Source organism: Struthio camelus, chromosome 4 (genome assembly GCF_040807025.1).
Source record: "Struthio camelus isolate bStrCam1 chromosome 4, bStrCam1.hap1, whole genome shotgun sequence".
NCBI lineage: Eukaryota > Metazoa > Chordata > Aves > Struthioniformes > Struthionidae > Struthio > Struthio camelus.
In genome coordinates this window covers 73,631,994-73,646,555 of record NC_090945.1, presented here as the reverse complement: position 1 = coordinate 73,646,555, position 14,562 = coordinate 73,631,994, and the positions used below count along the sequence as shown (strand labels likewise).

Below are 14,562 nucleotides of genomic sequence, written 5' to 3'. Positions count from 1 at the left end.
AAATGGACGGAAAAAAAAAAAACCCTTGCACACACACTTTCAATTGGAGAGATGAACTGTTGAACGTGCCTGGTTACTGGAAACCACTTGCAGTGTTACCCACTGGGGCTGAAATTGCCTGAGGACGCAATTGCTTTCAAATTTCCATACTGTCACATAGAGAAAAATCAGGCCTTATGCTTCAGTATATCTGGTAAATGCTTAACAAAAATGTGACCACTGATGCATATTTAATAATGTCTAGCATCTTCAGGAAGACTGCTTAGGGTTATGAGAGGGCATTTAAAAGATGTTCAGTCACATAATTGCAAGTACATGCTGAGAAAATTGGGGAGTTGTTATTTTATATATTTGCTGTTGTTTGAAATAACAATTCAAACATTGCAGCTAGTATATGGTAATAAAATAAGGTATATCAATCCATAGATATAAATTTGAAAGACTAATGATCCTGTAGCATCAAATAAAAGCAACTTAGGAATAATACCAGGTGAATGATATTACCCTTTTTATAGTTTATTCTTTGTATGATGAACTTTCAGTAAGATGCTGTAGGCATAAAAAATTTTTTCGACCACATTCAAATTGAGGATAAAAAGGCTCAATTTGCTTAGTAAATTCCATGTAAATAAAATGTTACTAAAGGTAGATATCATGTCATCTGAAAATGATAGATCACTGAGATTTTGGAAGAATGAATACAGTTGAAGACTACTTGAGTTCTACTAGTAACATTTTAGTATGTTGATAAAAATGTTGTAGCCAATTGCTGTATAGCTGAAAACATTAACAAAATAATTGACTGAAAAGGTATAAAATGTAAATACTGTATAGGTAAATGAGATAAGTGAACATGGATACGTAAGAAATTATGGATATGTAAGAAATTATGTCTGTGACTTTTGTTTCCAGAAAGGTATGTCAGAAGGTATCCTTGGAAATTAGAATTTAATTAGTTGTTACTTTATGAGATTCTTAATCACATTTACAACCTTGTATCTCTCAGTAATCCTGAGAAGGCAGAGATGTGACAGGGAACAATATAATTGTCTCTAAAGAGCTACTTTGTACATTGAGCCTTAGTTTTTCATAGAAATGGTAAAGGTGTCTTCCTGGGAGCTTTAGCACCTGCTCAGTTCTCCTAACCTGTTAGTACTTACATTCAACAAAATAAATGGTTCTGGTGATAAACTGACTTCTATGTGATTTTGTATTGTTATTTATGCTCTGCTGTTTCAGTGGTGGTGGTGGTGGTGGTGATGATTTAATAATACTTGTGAAATGTTCATTCAGGGAGCCAGTCCCCAAAATAATTTAAAAAAGGAAACAAAGAACCAAGTGATTCTAGTGTATTATCCCAGGAATTTTTATTCACATTTTACAGCTAAGTAACAGAAGCAGCAAAGATCTTCACAGTCTTCCTGAAGTCAAACTCATAGCAGAAGATTAGAATCCTGTTATTAAAAAATGATTTAAAGTTTGACTCCTAAAATTTATGTACAATTTCAAAATAAATGTCCATGGCACCCATTAATCTTGTATCAGCTCTGTCAGAATTCCCCTAAATATAAAATAAGACTAGCAATCAATTTCTGCAAAGTACATTGTATTTCCTGCATGACAAACATTATATCAAGAAATTGTTATAAAATGTTAATAGCAGTAAATAATAAATCTCAGAATACTGAAGTATATAATCTGCCAGATAAATTTTTGGAAAGCTCAGCACTTTCTATAACCTGGTACACATGTAAATCTAATTCCACTGAAATGATGGTTTTCTCAGAAAGTCAAGTTTAGGCCAGCTGTGTTTGTTAAGAAAGACATAAAAGTTGCCTTTCATTCGAGCAGATTAAGTCGATCTTTTCTACAGGTGTGAAGTACAGTAGTTGAACCTGCAGGTCTGCTTTAACAGTTGAACCTGCCTCTTATAGGCATGCATTGGGGCACCCATCCTAAGTCTTTGACTGTAACTCTTTGTCCATGCCTTGAACCTAGCAAAATGCTAATTAATTTTGTAAAACTAGACATTACAATTTTGGTTTATTTCAAAAAGTCCTGACAAATGTCATGTCTTTTAAAGTAGTCATTTTAGTACATTATTTTTTAGTACTTTGTTTTGAGTACCATAATCCTGAAGAACGTTTACTACATGAAAGTTAAAATGCACTTGCCCATTCTTGTATGTGAGTGGGGAAAGGTGAAAGAAGAGTAGTATGCAATAACCATAGTGGACAGTCAGTAGAAATTCCAACTTTGAACTTCTCAAAAAATGCTAACAAGGGTAAATATCATAATGTTTGCGGTGTTTTTGGTTGAGGTTTCAAGGCCAGTTCAGGCATTTCCGGATTTCATGGACTTCTGGAGGGATATCAGTGTGCAAATCCATTGCTGATAAAGAAAGCATCAGCCTTGATGCTCTACTAAACAGATATAGATTTCAAATAATCTTGTCTAGTTTGGCTAGAAAATCATTTGATTTAGAGTCATATCTTATGTAAGTGGTACTATTTTAGTGAACTTATTGGAGCAAAATACATTTCTCTATAGACAAAACAGTGAATTTTGGTAATATAATCCTTTAAGTCTGAATGTCCAGCTACAGCTGGCAGTGAGTTTTTGTAATAGGAGTCTTTAAAGGGATATTTGATGAGGCTTTTGAAACCATGGAAAGACCTAAAAGCAAAGATTAGCTTTGGAGCAAGTGATCAAATGGAGATACAGAGTTTTCAATTGGAAAGGAATATCTTATATCACTTTCCTTCCTCCATGGCCTTGAATTCCATATCCCAAAGCATATGTAGCAGTCTGATTTGCCCTTTTAGCAGAAGACAATAAATTGCATACCACTGAAGCCTACTTTCACTACTTTTAGGTAATTAAATGTTTTTCTTGCCTTTCCTCATTGGGAATTGAGTTATATAACTCAAACTGTGATGATCCTACAACAAAGTTTTAAACTCTTTGCAGTGGAAAAGGAATAGTTTTGAATAGTTATTAAGCTAAGTTGAATAAACGCATGTTATAAAAATGGAATAAAATATCATAGAAATGTTAATATAATTATATTCATCCACAATTGCTGTATTTACACATTTTAAAGTAAATGCTTAGGTGTAAAGAGTTAGGAAATGGGAGACTCTGCTCCAGGGAAAGAAAGAACTTTTATTTTCTCCTTAGTTTCAAATGTTATTTATCCTTGAAATATTTATGATGGCTTTCGTATGTGACACTTTTTATACTTGCATGTGCAATGATGTCTGAAATCTTCTAATTATTACAGTTATTGATTTTTGTTTGACAAAATATATAGAACTGTAATCTTTTCAATCCTCCTCTTCTCTGATAGGATTCAAAATGGGTAGAAGAAAAGCAACTGCTTATCAGAACAAATCAGGAGTTGCTAGAGAAGGTATGTGTTCACAGTCTGGAAATATTTTCACAATTGCAGCCCTTTATCATAAAAGGAATGGCAAGTAGAAATGAATGTGCTAAGTACTGGAACATCAGTATGAAAATCACTTTATTTCTCTCCAGAAACAGAAATTCTGATTAAAGTACCAATATGCCTTTGTACTTTTTGGGAGTGGGAGCTGCTCTTTACTGTCGAATTGCGTAATGTGTAGTCCACTGTGGGACCCAAGCCAGTTGATGTTTCTGCCAAAATACAGTTTAAAATACTGTAATGTAGAATACTTGTGTTTTACCAATTACGCAAAGATAAATATTGCCAGGACCACTTCAGCTAATAAGATTGCCTGCTCGCTTTCCCCTTCCATTTTCACAATTTTTTTACATCATATTAAGTAATATCGATTGATTTTAAGACTGTTATGTCATTTACTGACTGAGATGCGTGGTGATTTCACAGAGCTGAGCATCTTCATTATTTTTCACTGATACTGATAGGAGAGTTAGCAAGGACTTAGGATGTCAAAGAACTATGTCTGTTAATTAGTAAATCGATATTATTACAATAGAAATAAGATAACCAAAGAAAGATCCGTGACTGAAAATATCTACAGCTGGACTTACTTTATTAGACATTTACACGGGTTTTATGGGCATTATAGTACAGCATGCCAGGTGCTACACATCTGTTTAATGTCATATAAATAAGGATCCCCCGGTTAACCTAACCAATAGAGGGAGGTTGGCATAACAAAGAGCTGATTTTGAACTTCCATTTTGTCATTGTTAAGGTCCCAAAATGCAAATCTGAAAAATTAAAAAGTGGGCCTTAAAGCCACTCCATTGTTGTTTCATTTACTGCAAAGAGTAAATGCCTGGTGCTCTACATGGGTGTGGAGCTGACATCATTTTGCAAGAGTACAGTAGGCCCTAGGAAAGAAATATGACCTTTTGCTTTGTTCTTCTTTTTGTATTGAGCAAAATACTTACAAATAGCGTTTTTGGCTTTGAGTTTGTTGTTTGATTTTCAACAATCTTTTAAAATGAATAGAGGTGATGCTTCCCCAGCAGTCTTGAAACGCTGCAGTAGAGATTTGTCAGCGTAGTGACACTTCCAAAAAGTGTGGAACATTAAGTGCTAGTAACTGTGTTATTAAAAAAAAGGGGGGAGGGGGGAACAAGGATAAGTGAGAACAGTCTACCCAAATGTTAGTCTCGTCTAGTTTTGTTCACCTGATTTTTAAAAGAAAAGTTATATTGCTTAATTTGTTTAGATGCATTCGTATCACTCTTCATACTGGCTCCCAGATGATTATCCTAAAGAGTCATTGCCCATTTTCTTTTTAGCAGTTTTTACCAGCTTCTGAATCAAACAAGTTATTTTCTGATGGGATGTTCCTTTTTTTATTTCCAAGACAAGGTCAAGCATCTGATAAGAAGCTGAAATAAATAACAGTTTTGCTTAGAGCCATGGCCCTTAACTCAATATAATATCTTTTCTGTTGTTTACTGGGTGTTACGACGTTGCATTTGTCCCGTAGATTTACAAAATGGAACAAGAAGAGCATCAGCTGAAGAACGAGATGCAGGATGCAAAAGACCAGAACGAGCTGTTAGAATTCAGAGTGCTAGAGCTTGAAGTAAGAGATTCTCTCTGTTGCAAACTCTCAAATGGAGCAGAAATTATGTTTGAACCCAAGCTGAAATTCCTGTAAAGTTTACTGATGTTTCATGCATGTTTAAGGGAAATCACTTAGGTATCTATTTTTTAAATGCTGTATCTTGGGATAATGAAATTGATACCATTGCCTTAATGTGTTTTGGAGGGAGTGCTCACTAATGTTTATGAAGATGTAATATAGCTAATATATATTGCAAATAGTTTGTTTTTCATCTAATAAAATATTTTGTTTTGCAATATTTTGCCTTTTTTATTTGTTTCATTTCCATAACTACTCCTTCCCTGCATGTAAAATCACTTGGTATGTATACTACAGCCTCGGTTGGCATTGTTTCAATTAACACTCCTTCTCACGTCTTGCATGCGGTGAAATCTAGAGATCTGACACATTCATCACATCAATGTATAATTGTTTTTAATTACACTGATTTAGGATTGACAGCATTAATATGAAGTAAAATGATCTGGAAAAGACACATTTTAATAGCAGTTTTGAAAGAATTTCTCTTACCTGAAATCCATTTTTTTATGGTATAAAATGGTCATGGATTGGAAATAGCGGGCATCAGTCAATGACAAAAGGCAAAAACCTCTGAGAACTTCAAAGTTAAACTGATGAGGCACTTGGGCAAGTGAACGTAACGTGTTGCCCCATAGCAAGCTTTAACAAATTCTGTACTTCGCGTAAATGAACTAACAGTGAAATTATTTCTTTGTGAATAAGAATTTGAGCATGTAGGCAGTGAGTACAGTAGAAAGCAAAGGTCCTCATCCTAGATGGAGCCTGTGCAGAACCTAGTGACACTAAACTACTTCCGTATGACACATTGTTGCACTGTTGTATTGCCCGATATCACATTGTTCAGTCTGAAAGGATATCAGCATTCTTAACACCGCTTAGTATAAACTCTCCACAAAATCTATCAATGCCACTCCTCCATAATTTTCATCATCCAGCACGTTTCACCAAAAATCTTGGCATGTGTAATTTCTATGGAAAGATGAAGGTCATGTCATTCTGTTATGTGGACGTTCTGCTTTTTGTCTTTGACATTTCCTAATCTGTTTTTTTTTATTATTTATTTTATCAACCAACCATATGTTTTGATGTCACAGCACATTATATTCACAGTCATGAGTTTGGGTTATTAAAATTTCAGTAGACATTCTGGAAAGTAAGAAAGAATTCTAAGATACATTATTTATATTTTATTAAGCACTGTAAAGTAAAATACTGAACTATTTATCATTCAAATTGACAGTTGCCCTAGCATCTGCTTCCCAAAACATAAGTTTTCTTAGAAGTAAAACAACTGGATAAATTTTCTTTAAAAAAAGGACTTTTAAGGACTTTTTAAGGACTTGTTTTACAGAACAACAATGGAACTATTTTAATGTACTTGCACTAAGAGATTTTTTTTTTCCTTTGGTAGGCAAGCATATAAACATAAATGTGATTGGCAGTGTGAATGCTGTAGTAAAACTGTGCGAGCTTCTAATAAGTAGGAAAGTGTTCTTACTCAGAACAGTTAAACAGATGAAAGTTAGGCTAGAGTAGAAAACAGAACCATTCATGTATCCTTTAATACAGGCAAATGTAGGTGAGTTTAATTTAAGAGGGAATTATTATTATTTTTCAAATCTAAAATGGCGACTGAATTTGGACAAGAATTAGCCTTCTTGTTTTGTATTATAATAGCTAGGTCACTTAAATCTATTTTAAAATTAGACTGTTAATGGGAAAACCGATTAAAAGTGAGATTATGAGGGGAAAAAACAGAGAACAGAGATTTTTGTAATTTCAAATTACGTTTAGACTAGTCAATGAACAAGAGTTGCCATGCTCTGTGACCTGCTTAAGTGAATGGATGTGGCCCAGCTGCCATATCAATTCAAACACCTCATTTTCTGTTTTCGGAAATGAGGCAACAGATGGATGGAAATAGGCACTAAACTATTTTGCTGTAGCTCTCTTTCGTTGTGCTGCCAGAAACTGAAGCTCTTGTTTGCCAGTGCCTCCTCTTGCTATATGGAGAGGAAATCTGATTTTTCTCATTTTGTATTCCTATAACCACAGTGAATTTAGAGTAAACCCAAGTGCCTCAGTTTGCAGAGTCTCTTATCCAGTCATTTTGACGCGTGTGTTAAAATTTCATTTAAACAAGGTCTCTCACTGTTTTACTGTATTCCTGCCTTCTGAAGAAATAATAGGTGGTATTTTGAAGAAACACTTGAAAATCAAGTAGATAAGCTGAATAGGTTTTAGAAATGCTATAGTTATAGAAAAATGGCCATTTATAATTTTTACTTTTGGCACAAAGAGCATTGTAAGTCTAGATTAATGTTGCCTTTCAAACATATTCCCAAATCCTAGGCAGTGCAGTGAATAGGACTGGGGATTTTACATGCTGTAATATAAAGCTTAACTGTAGAATGAACAGGGAATAGAGAGAGAGCTTTAGTTTTATTAAGAAAGTAGTAAAATCATTTCATGGTGGAGCGTGTATATTCTGGATGAAAAAGTGATTTGATGAAGTATAAAATTTGTTCTTCAGTTACTTTTACCTAAATAGCTGTTTGTTCCAGGAAAGACAGCAATAGTTAGGTAAAGTTCTGTCTATCTCACTTAAAATATTGCAAAGAATTGTTTAGGGCTTCAGCCAATTGTTTGGCCAAAGTAGAAAGATCCCGGCATCTGGGGATGCCAGTTAAGCCTGCAGAAACTGCGTGTGCGTGGAGTGAGTTGTGCAACCTGGAGCCATTTTTGTGCTTAACTAAACCCTGAGTCCTTAAAGCATGCTTTTTTGATCTAAAAGTAAAAGTTTTGTAAAGGTGGGAAATAGATATTTATATGTAATCACATGTATTGTTTTTAAAAAAAATCTTTTCTCAGGAGAGAGAACGAAGGTCGCCGGCATTTAATCTTCATATAACCACCTTTCCTGAAAACAATGGAAGCGCGCTTCAACTGTTCTGTCAACAGGAAGGAATAAAGGTATATGTGGAGCCTTAGTAATAGCTAGAGGGTTAGGAGCTTTTTCAGAAAGACCCAACGGCCAGATGAACTCTTGCCGTTTTTACCGTTTTGCTACAGGGGGAAAAAAGACTGAAAAATAAACAGACTGAGAAAAGACACGTGTAACGAGAGAAAGAGTTTCATAAGAATACAATCTGGTAGTCTGTCAGGGGTTCATCCAATGCCAATCAAGACTGGTCATTTAAGATAATTAGCATTTAGTCTAGGCTACTTAGGTAAAAACATTGCAGAGAGGAATGAGGTTGTTGAGATGATTCGCTGCAATATTAAATGTTTTCCCCTAAGGTCAGAAACATGACGCACACCTATTATCAGCTGGATCCTTGTTTTATATCCTTTCGCAAAGCACCTATGCATTTTGTTTGTTGACTTAATGTGCTTAAGTTCCTTGCCTATGCCAGAGCCTTGAGGCATGAGGGGCCTGATCCAAACCTCATTCAAATAGGCAAGACCCTGCCCGTCATTTTAGATCAAGCACGAGATAAACATCATTATCTCACTTGGTTTGCTTCTGTTATGACAGAAAAAACGGTTTCCCTTTTCGGGTCTGTGCAGCTAGCCTGTCCCTGGGAGTGCACATTGATTCCCATGCTGCTTCACTTCAGACTGAAGTCAGTCTTGCTTTGTTCGTAATGTTGCATACCAGGTCAGGGTAACTTTTCTGTGAGTAACTGAAGTGGAATGTATCTTTGTATTATGTTCTATAACATTCGCTAGTAATTTATGCTTATATTTGTCTTTACAAGTTCTGTTCTAAAAGGCTTGTTTCTGTTCAAGGCCTTAATAAGCACAATACGATCAGTAATGGTAATAAGCTGAATTTATAGGCTGTATATTGTTGGAGAGCTGAGTATTCAAAAAAAAAAAAAAAGGAAAGAAATTAAAACCGACTCCTTCCTGCAGATTTGACTGGGGAGTCATTTCCCAAAACAACACCAAGGGTCATCAATTAATGTATTATCTTTCAAGTGGAGTCTCTATTGGATGCCAGATCTGATTTTTAACTTATTTGTTATTCTAATTGGCATGTTGGCTGTAGCAGATAACAGCTTCCCAGCATCTAGAACTGCTTTCTTCCCTCCCGCTTCCTCCCCCAACTCTTTTTTTTCCCCCACATGAAAATGTTCATAGACGTATTTTGAACTGACCCTGTAGTTTACTTATGTGGAGGCAGGGACAGTGACACCTCAAGTGGGTATTCTGAAATTTAATTGTGGCTAGGGCTGGCTTTTTCTATGTTTTGAAAGCCTTAGAAAATGGTTAGCTATTGGTGGCAAATGAAATACTATAATGATGTAAACTCTTATTTGATTTTTAAATGTTCCTTTATGCTTCATGATGTAAATAAATGAATTAGAATGAGTACTTCTGGCTCAATAGGCTAAATATCTTGCTTTTCTTACTGAATTCTATATTTTGGTAGCATAACCGATTAGTTAAAAGACAGTTCCTTTCACTATCGTCATTGCTGATCAAAGCCAATATTTTTGAGTTTAATACCAATCCCAGCCCAGGAGTATGTTAAGCTCAGCATGGTTCTGAAATTACTGATATGCACTGTTTATTAGATAATGTAGTATTTGGACATACTGTTGAAGTCTTTGGGGAGAGGAGGAAGAGAGTGAGGTGACTTCCCAAAATAGACCAACTTCAACACAATTCCTGCTTTGGAGCCAGGACAGACTAATTTGTACAGAGTGTCTGCTGATGTCTCCCACATTTATGTAGGATCGTTATGAAATCTTTCAATTTCTTATTAAGCCTTACTCATTAGAGCCTATTTGATACAGAATTATGAGCAAAATATATTCTGATGTCTTTATGTAATTTGTAAACATAGACAATCTAGCTTTAAAAACATGAGAGAAAGATCATCCTCGCTACTCATATAATGCTGTGGCACAACATGTAGATGCAAACCTGCCTGTTATATACCAGGAGTAATGAAACTAGTGACCCAGGACATAGCCTTGCAAAATGTTGGCTTCTTCTAAGGAATGCTGAATATCAGCAGAAGTTAAGGGTGTCAGCATTTAACAAAGCTGATTTTTAAGATGTGGCTTTTTTTTTTAGCTCTTTGCTGTTTTGCAACTTAATGTTATGCCTGTAGTAGTAAATTAAATGTTCTTGGACCGCTTACCAGCAGTGAAGTAACCTGGCAAGGACTGGTCTTTGCCCATGCTGATAAGACTTCCTACCTTCCACAACAGGATGGCTACACACCAGCTGTCAGCGGGCATGATCCCTGGTCCATATGAACCTGTGGACCATACTTGGGAATAGTTTGGGAGTGTCCTATTAGCCCAGGCTAAACAGTTCCATGAACCATTCTAACAACTTTTTAACATACAAAATAAGAGTTCTGGCACTAGGAATGTGCCTTGGCACTCTTCAATTTAAAATGCAGATGTAGTCTGTGGATTTACTTCTCTTCTCTTTTTTGTATGAGTGGGGTATTTCTCCTGATATCAGTGAGGTTATAACTGGGCCTTAATAAGGATGAGTTATTTGTTGCTTTTTGTGGGTCTAGGGGTTGACTGGCAGAGAAATGTGGCTTTCTATTCACAAGGGTGGTTTGGAGGAGCATGTTGAGCACACTGTGCACGTTTCCTCCTGCTGCTGGAAGGCTGATCGGGAGCTCTACTCTTGTGTTCAAAAATAGAGAGAAAAATAAAAGGAACCCTCTTAGCAAGTATTTTGTGCTTCAGCTCATGCTGTCTGTCCCATCAGACTCTGCAGAGTCACGGTCTGCTCCAAACACCAAAAATCCTGTCCGTTTTGATCTTTCATTTGCATACAGCAGCAGGTTGGTAAATGTGAACACGACAAGAACCTTCTGTCCTCATGCACAGATATCCAGGTTGCTTGCTAAAACCAAGACCGTCATTTAGTTTTACTTCTGAAAGTATTGATAGCACTTTGGCAATTACAATACAAAATTAATGTTTAACTTATTTACAGTTCAAGTCTTTTTGCATGCAGAAGTGAATAGAGGGTACATAAAATGTAGCATATAAAACTGTTTCTCACCTCCTTTATAAAAAAAAATGAGTGTTAAACATCTTTTCCAGGATGTGAATATATCTGAACTTATGAAGAAACTAGATATTCTTGGCGATAATGGGGTAACAATTTTTAATTTCAAATATCACTCTAGTTTTGTGGCTATTTTTTAAGCAGACTTTGCTCCCATTGCATAGAATGCACCAAGTGATTTTTATATGCCTCTATTTGCACCGACAGTATCAATGGTTACGTACTACTTTTACAAACATAAAAGAAAATTCATTCAGGTAAACTGATGTTAGTGAAAAGTGTATTTTTTCAAGATAGGATTTGGTCCTGGCTGAATGACATGGAAAAAAAGATACCTTGGTAGGCACAAGGATAAGATATAAAATGGGTTAGGGGATAAAAATAAGGAAGTCAAAGCCAGTCCAAATTTTTCCCATATCGTTTCTCTTGGGTAGTGACAGTAGCATATGCTACAGTGAAGGATGCCTCTGTCAGGAGTGAATTTACTGGGAGAGAGAGTAAGGATAATTGGTTCCCTTTCTTTCTTTCTCTGTTAGAGTTATCAGACGTAGAATAAACTCCTGGCCATGGGGTTGGGGCACAAACATCCATGGAGCTGGATCCAATTTATAGATAGCCTTGATAGTTTGAGACCTTTATTATACCAATTTTAAGCTCTAGATTTATTTTTCCTACTGCAAGATCTGTGGAGATTTCTACAGTACTTGCTATTTCTTTGCATTATTTTGATTAATAGGAAGTCCAGTTCTGGAATGCTTTCTGGTCATCAGTGGGAGTCTGGCTATAGTCCAGTGAAGTGGCATTTTTCCATCCAGCAAAAAAAAATTCAAAATCCCTCACAGAAACCCCTAATTCTCACTAAATTACAGTCTGTTGCAAAAGCATTGTGGGAGTGGTTTGCTGATTAGAGACTAAGTAACCTTATTTTAGCTTTTATTATTTTCAGTTATGGTATTCTTTCTGGTCTTGTTTATAAAATGCTAAATGTTTTAGCTGATTTGCATTGATGCTTTTAAAGTACAGTTAAAATTTATCACTTATGTTTGAAGAATGGATTTCCAATCCAATGTGAAACGCAACTGCACTTTTTTGTATTCTAGAATTTGAGAAACGAAGAACAGGTTGCAATAATCCAAGCTGGGACTGTACTTTCCCTCTGTGAAAAGGTAGAATTCAGTACCTATTTTTGTTTGCCTAAAGACTGACCATGTCTTCTAAGATATCTTATAACTTTGCTAGGGAAGCATGGCTTTTCCATTAGGTGCGTCTGGATTGGAGCATGTATTCATCCTTACTTACATGGCTTTGTTGGGACTGTGATATGTTGGGGTACAATCGAACCTTTAAAATAAATCCCTGTTTAAAAATAAAAACTTCTTTTGGAGATATTGCCTTAGAATAAAGTAATAACAAGTTACTGAATCAAAGAGACTTCAGTCTAGGAAATGCCCGTGCCCTCAGCCCTCTGAGGACCAGGGTACTGTGGAGGTCTTCCAAGTCATACCACCATGTTCCCTTTTGGGCCCATTTCTATGTATGACTGAAAAAGATGCCTGAGTGTATTATAATTCTTTCCTCTAGAAGTCAGCAGACATATAAATAGCACCAACTAAACAGTACTCTCCACTAGACAGATAATGAGACAAGTCATGCAGCTCCACATGGCTGGTTCTCTACTTCTCTGGTTATAGAGAGAATGCAATAGGTGTATGAATAAGGATGCCCCTTAGAATTAACTAACAAAGACTTGTTAGTCTTTTCTCTGAAGAGGTTTTCTCCCCCCTTACATAGGTTGCTACTTAAATCTTTCCTAGATGCATTTCTAAGCTTTAAAAATAGAACTTTAAAGTTAAAATGTCAATGTTTTTGGCTAGTAAGTAATGGTTGAGGTAATCGTTGCTTTAATTGATATAATTTAGATAATCCATTATCTAAATGTGTTATGTAGCTCACCTAAATTAGGTAGTTTAATGATTTTCCATTTAACCGAGTAGTTGCTGTAAGTAAAATACAACTGCAGAAGAGCACTAAAAACATTATACTTATCATTACCTTATAGCAAGAAAAAGAGAATGGGGATGATCATAGCCTTTTAAATCCAATGAGAAAAGTGGAATGTGGGAGAAGAAAAAACCCCAGCACACAGGGCAAAGATACAGTACAAAATGGGACAACATTTAGGATTGGTTGATATCGTTCAAGTCAATTCGTACTCGTGTGAAAAGTGCCACTGCAATTAGTGAATTTGTTTAGTTTGAGTCAGAGTGGTGCAACATAGAACATACACTAAATAATATTACCTTTGTTATTTCCCTTAGCAACTGATCACAGCAATAATGAATTGGAAGCTTTGTCAATAGAAATAATTCCTTATAGCAACAGAGAAATAAAATTACGAAGGAGATATTTATGTATTTATGCTAAAGTCCTTCTATAACTTCATTTTAGATTAAATTTTTTTTGGTTTTTGACAGCATTTCTGCCTGTGCCTAGTTTGCATTTAAGGACTTTTATGGTGGTCTTATCATGTAATCTGGTTACTCCAGAAATCGAACACTCCATCAGAAAGTTGGAGTTTTTACTTTTATCTTATATAGATAAATAGACTACATTTAAGGAGTGAAATGAAAATAGTCCGTATATCTGTGGACTCTATCATTTTTCTGTAATTTTAGTGAAGTGCCTCAGAGTTACCTAATAAATACAGTCTGATAACAAATTGAATCAAGAAGGTAGCCTGGGAAGCAAGAAACTTTTTCCCTTTTTACTAGCGAACATTTGAGGTGGAGGCTAATCAAGCGACGTGCAATGCACATATGATATTTGTATTTAAAATAGTAGGTATAGCTAAGATTTCCCTTATCTTTGAGCTCTCTTCTCTAATAATGGAAACAGATTGTTCACTGATGACTTTTAATGCATCTGTTACCCCTTTCCAAGTTATTCACCATTTCAGACACCTCTGATTTTTGCCATCCACTTAGCTACAAAAGCAATTTCATCTGACTGTTTTAACTACCAAATTCAACCATTTAGTCCACTAGGATGAGTTGTTCCGTACCCTATTATTTAGACATAACACACACAGAATTAAGAGTTCTATGTTTCATTATAGAATGCTTTAAGTCAACTATAAATTTTTTTGATTGGCAAGTCCTAAACCCAGGGTTTCGTTTTTCCTGTAGCAGCCATTACTTAGGTAGTTAAACAAGTTAAATAGGTTGGTTCTGTCTGAATTCTGTATTCGTTTATGCGTACATAAATCCATAGACAGGTTGGTGCTATTGTTTGATACAGGGATGTCGCTTTTACGCTTAATATCATTTTCTAGTTTTACTTCAGATTTTCTGAGTGACTGTGAGGAACTCAGATTATCTCTCAGTTCCTTAGCTGCATT

At 35.6% G+C, this 14,562-nt stretch overlaps 1 protein-coding gene across 1 annotated transcript in view; it reads left to right on the top strand.

Annotated features, from left to right (window-relative positions):
* JAKMIP1 (janus kinase and microtubule interacting protein 1) overlaps nucleotides 1–14,562 on the top strand; it is a 157,062-nt gene that overhangs the window by 114,681 nt on the left and 27,819 nt on the right. The window contains exons 15-19 of the mRNA XM_068943406.1: nucleotides 3,350–3,412; nucleotides 4,953–5,051; nucleotides 7,986–8,087; nucleotides 11,201–11,254; nucleotides 12,266–12,331. Of these exons, the coding sequence (XP_068799507.1) occupies nucleotides 3,350–3,412; nucleotides 4,953–5,051; nucleotides 7,986–8,087; nucleotides 11,201–11,254; nucleotides 12,266–12,331 (384 nt within the window). The remainder of the gene's footprint in view (nucleotides 1–3,349; nucleotides 3,413–4,952; nucleotides 5,052–7,985; nucleotides 8,088–11,200; nucleotides 11,255–12,265; nucleotides 12,332–14,562) is intronic.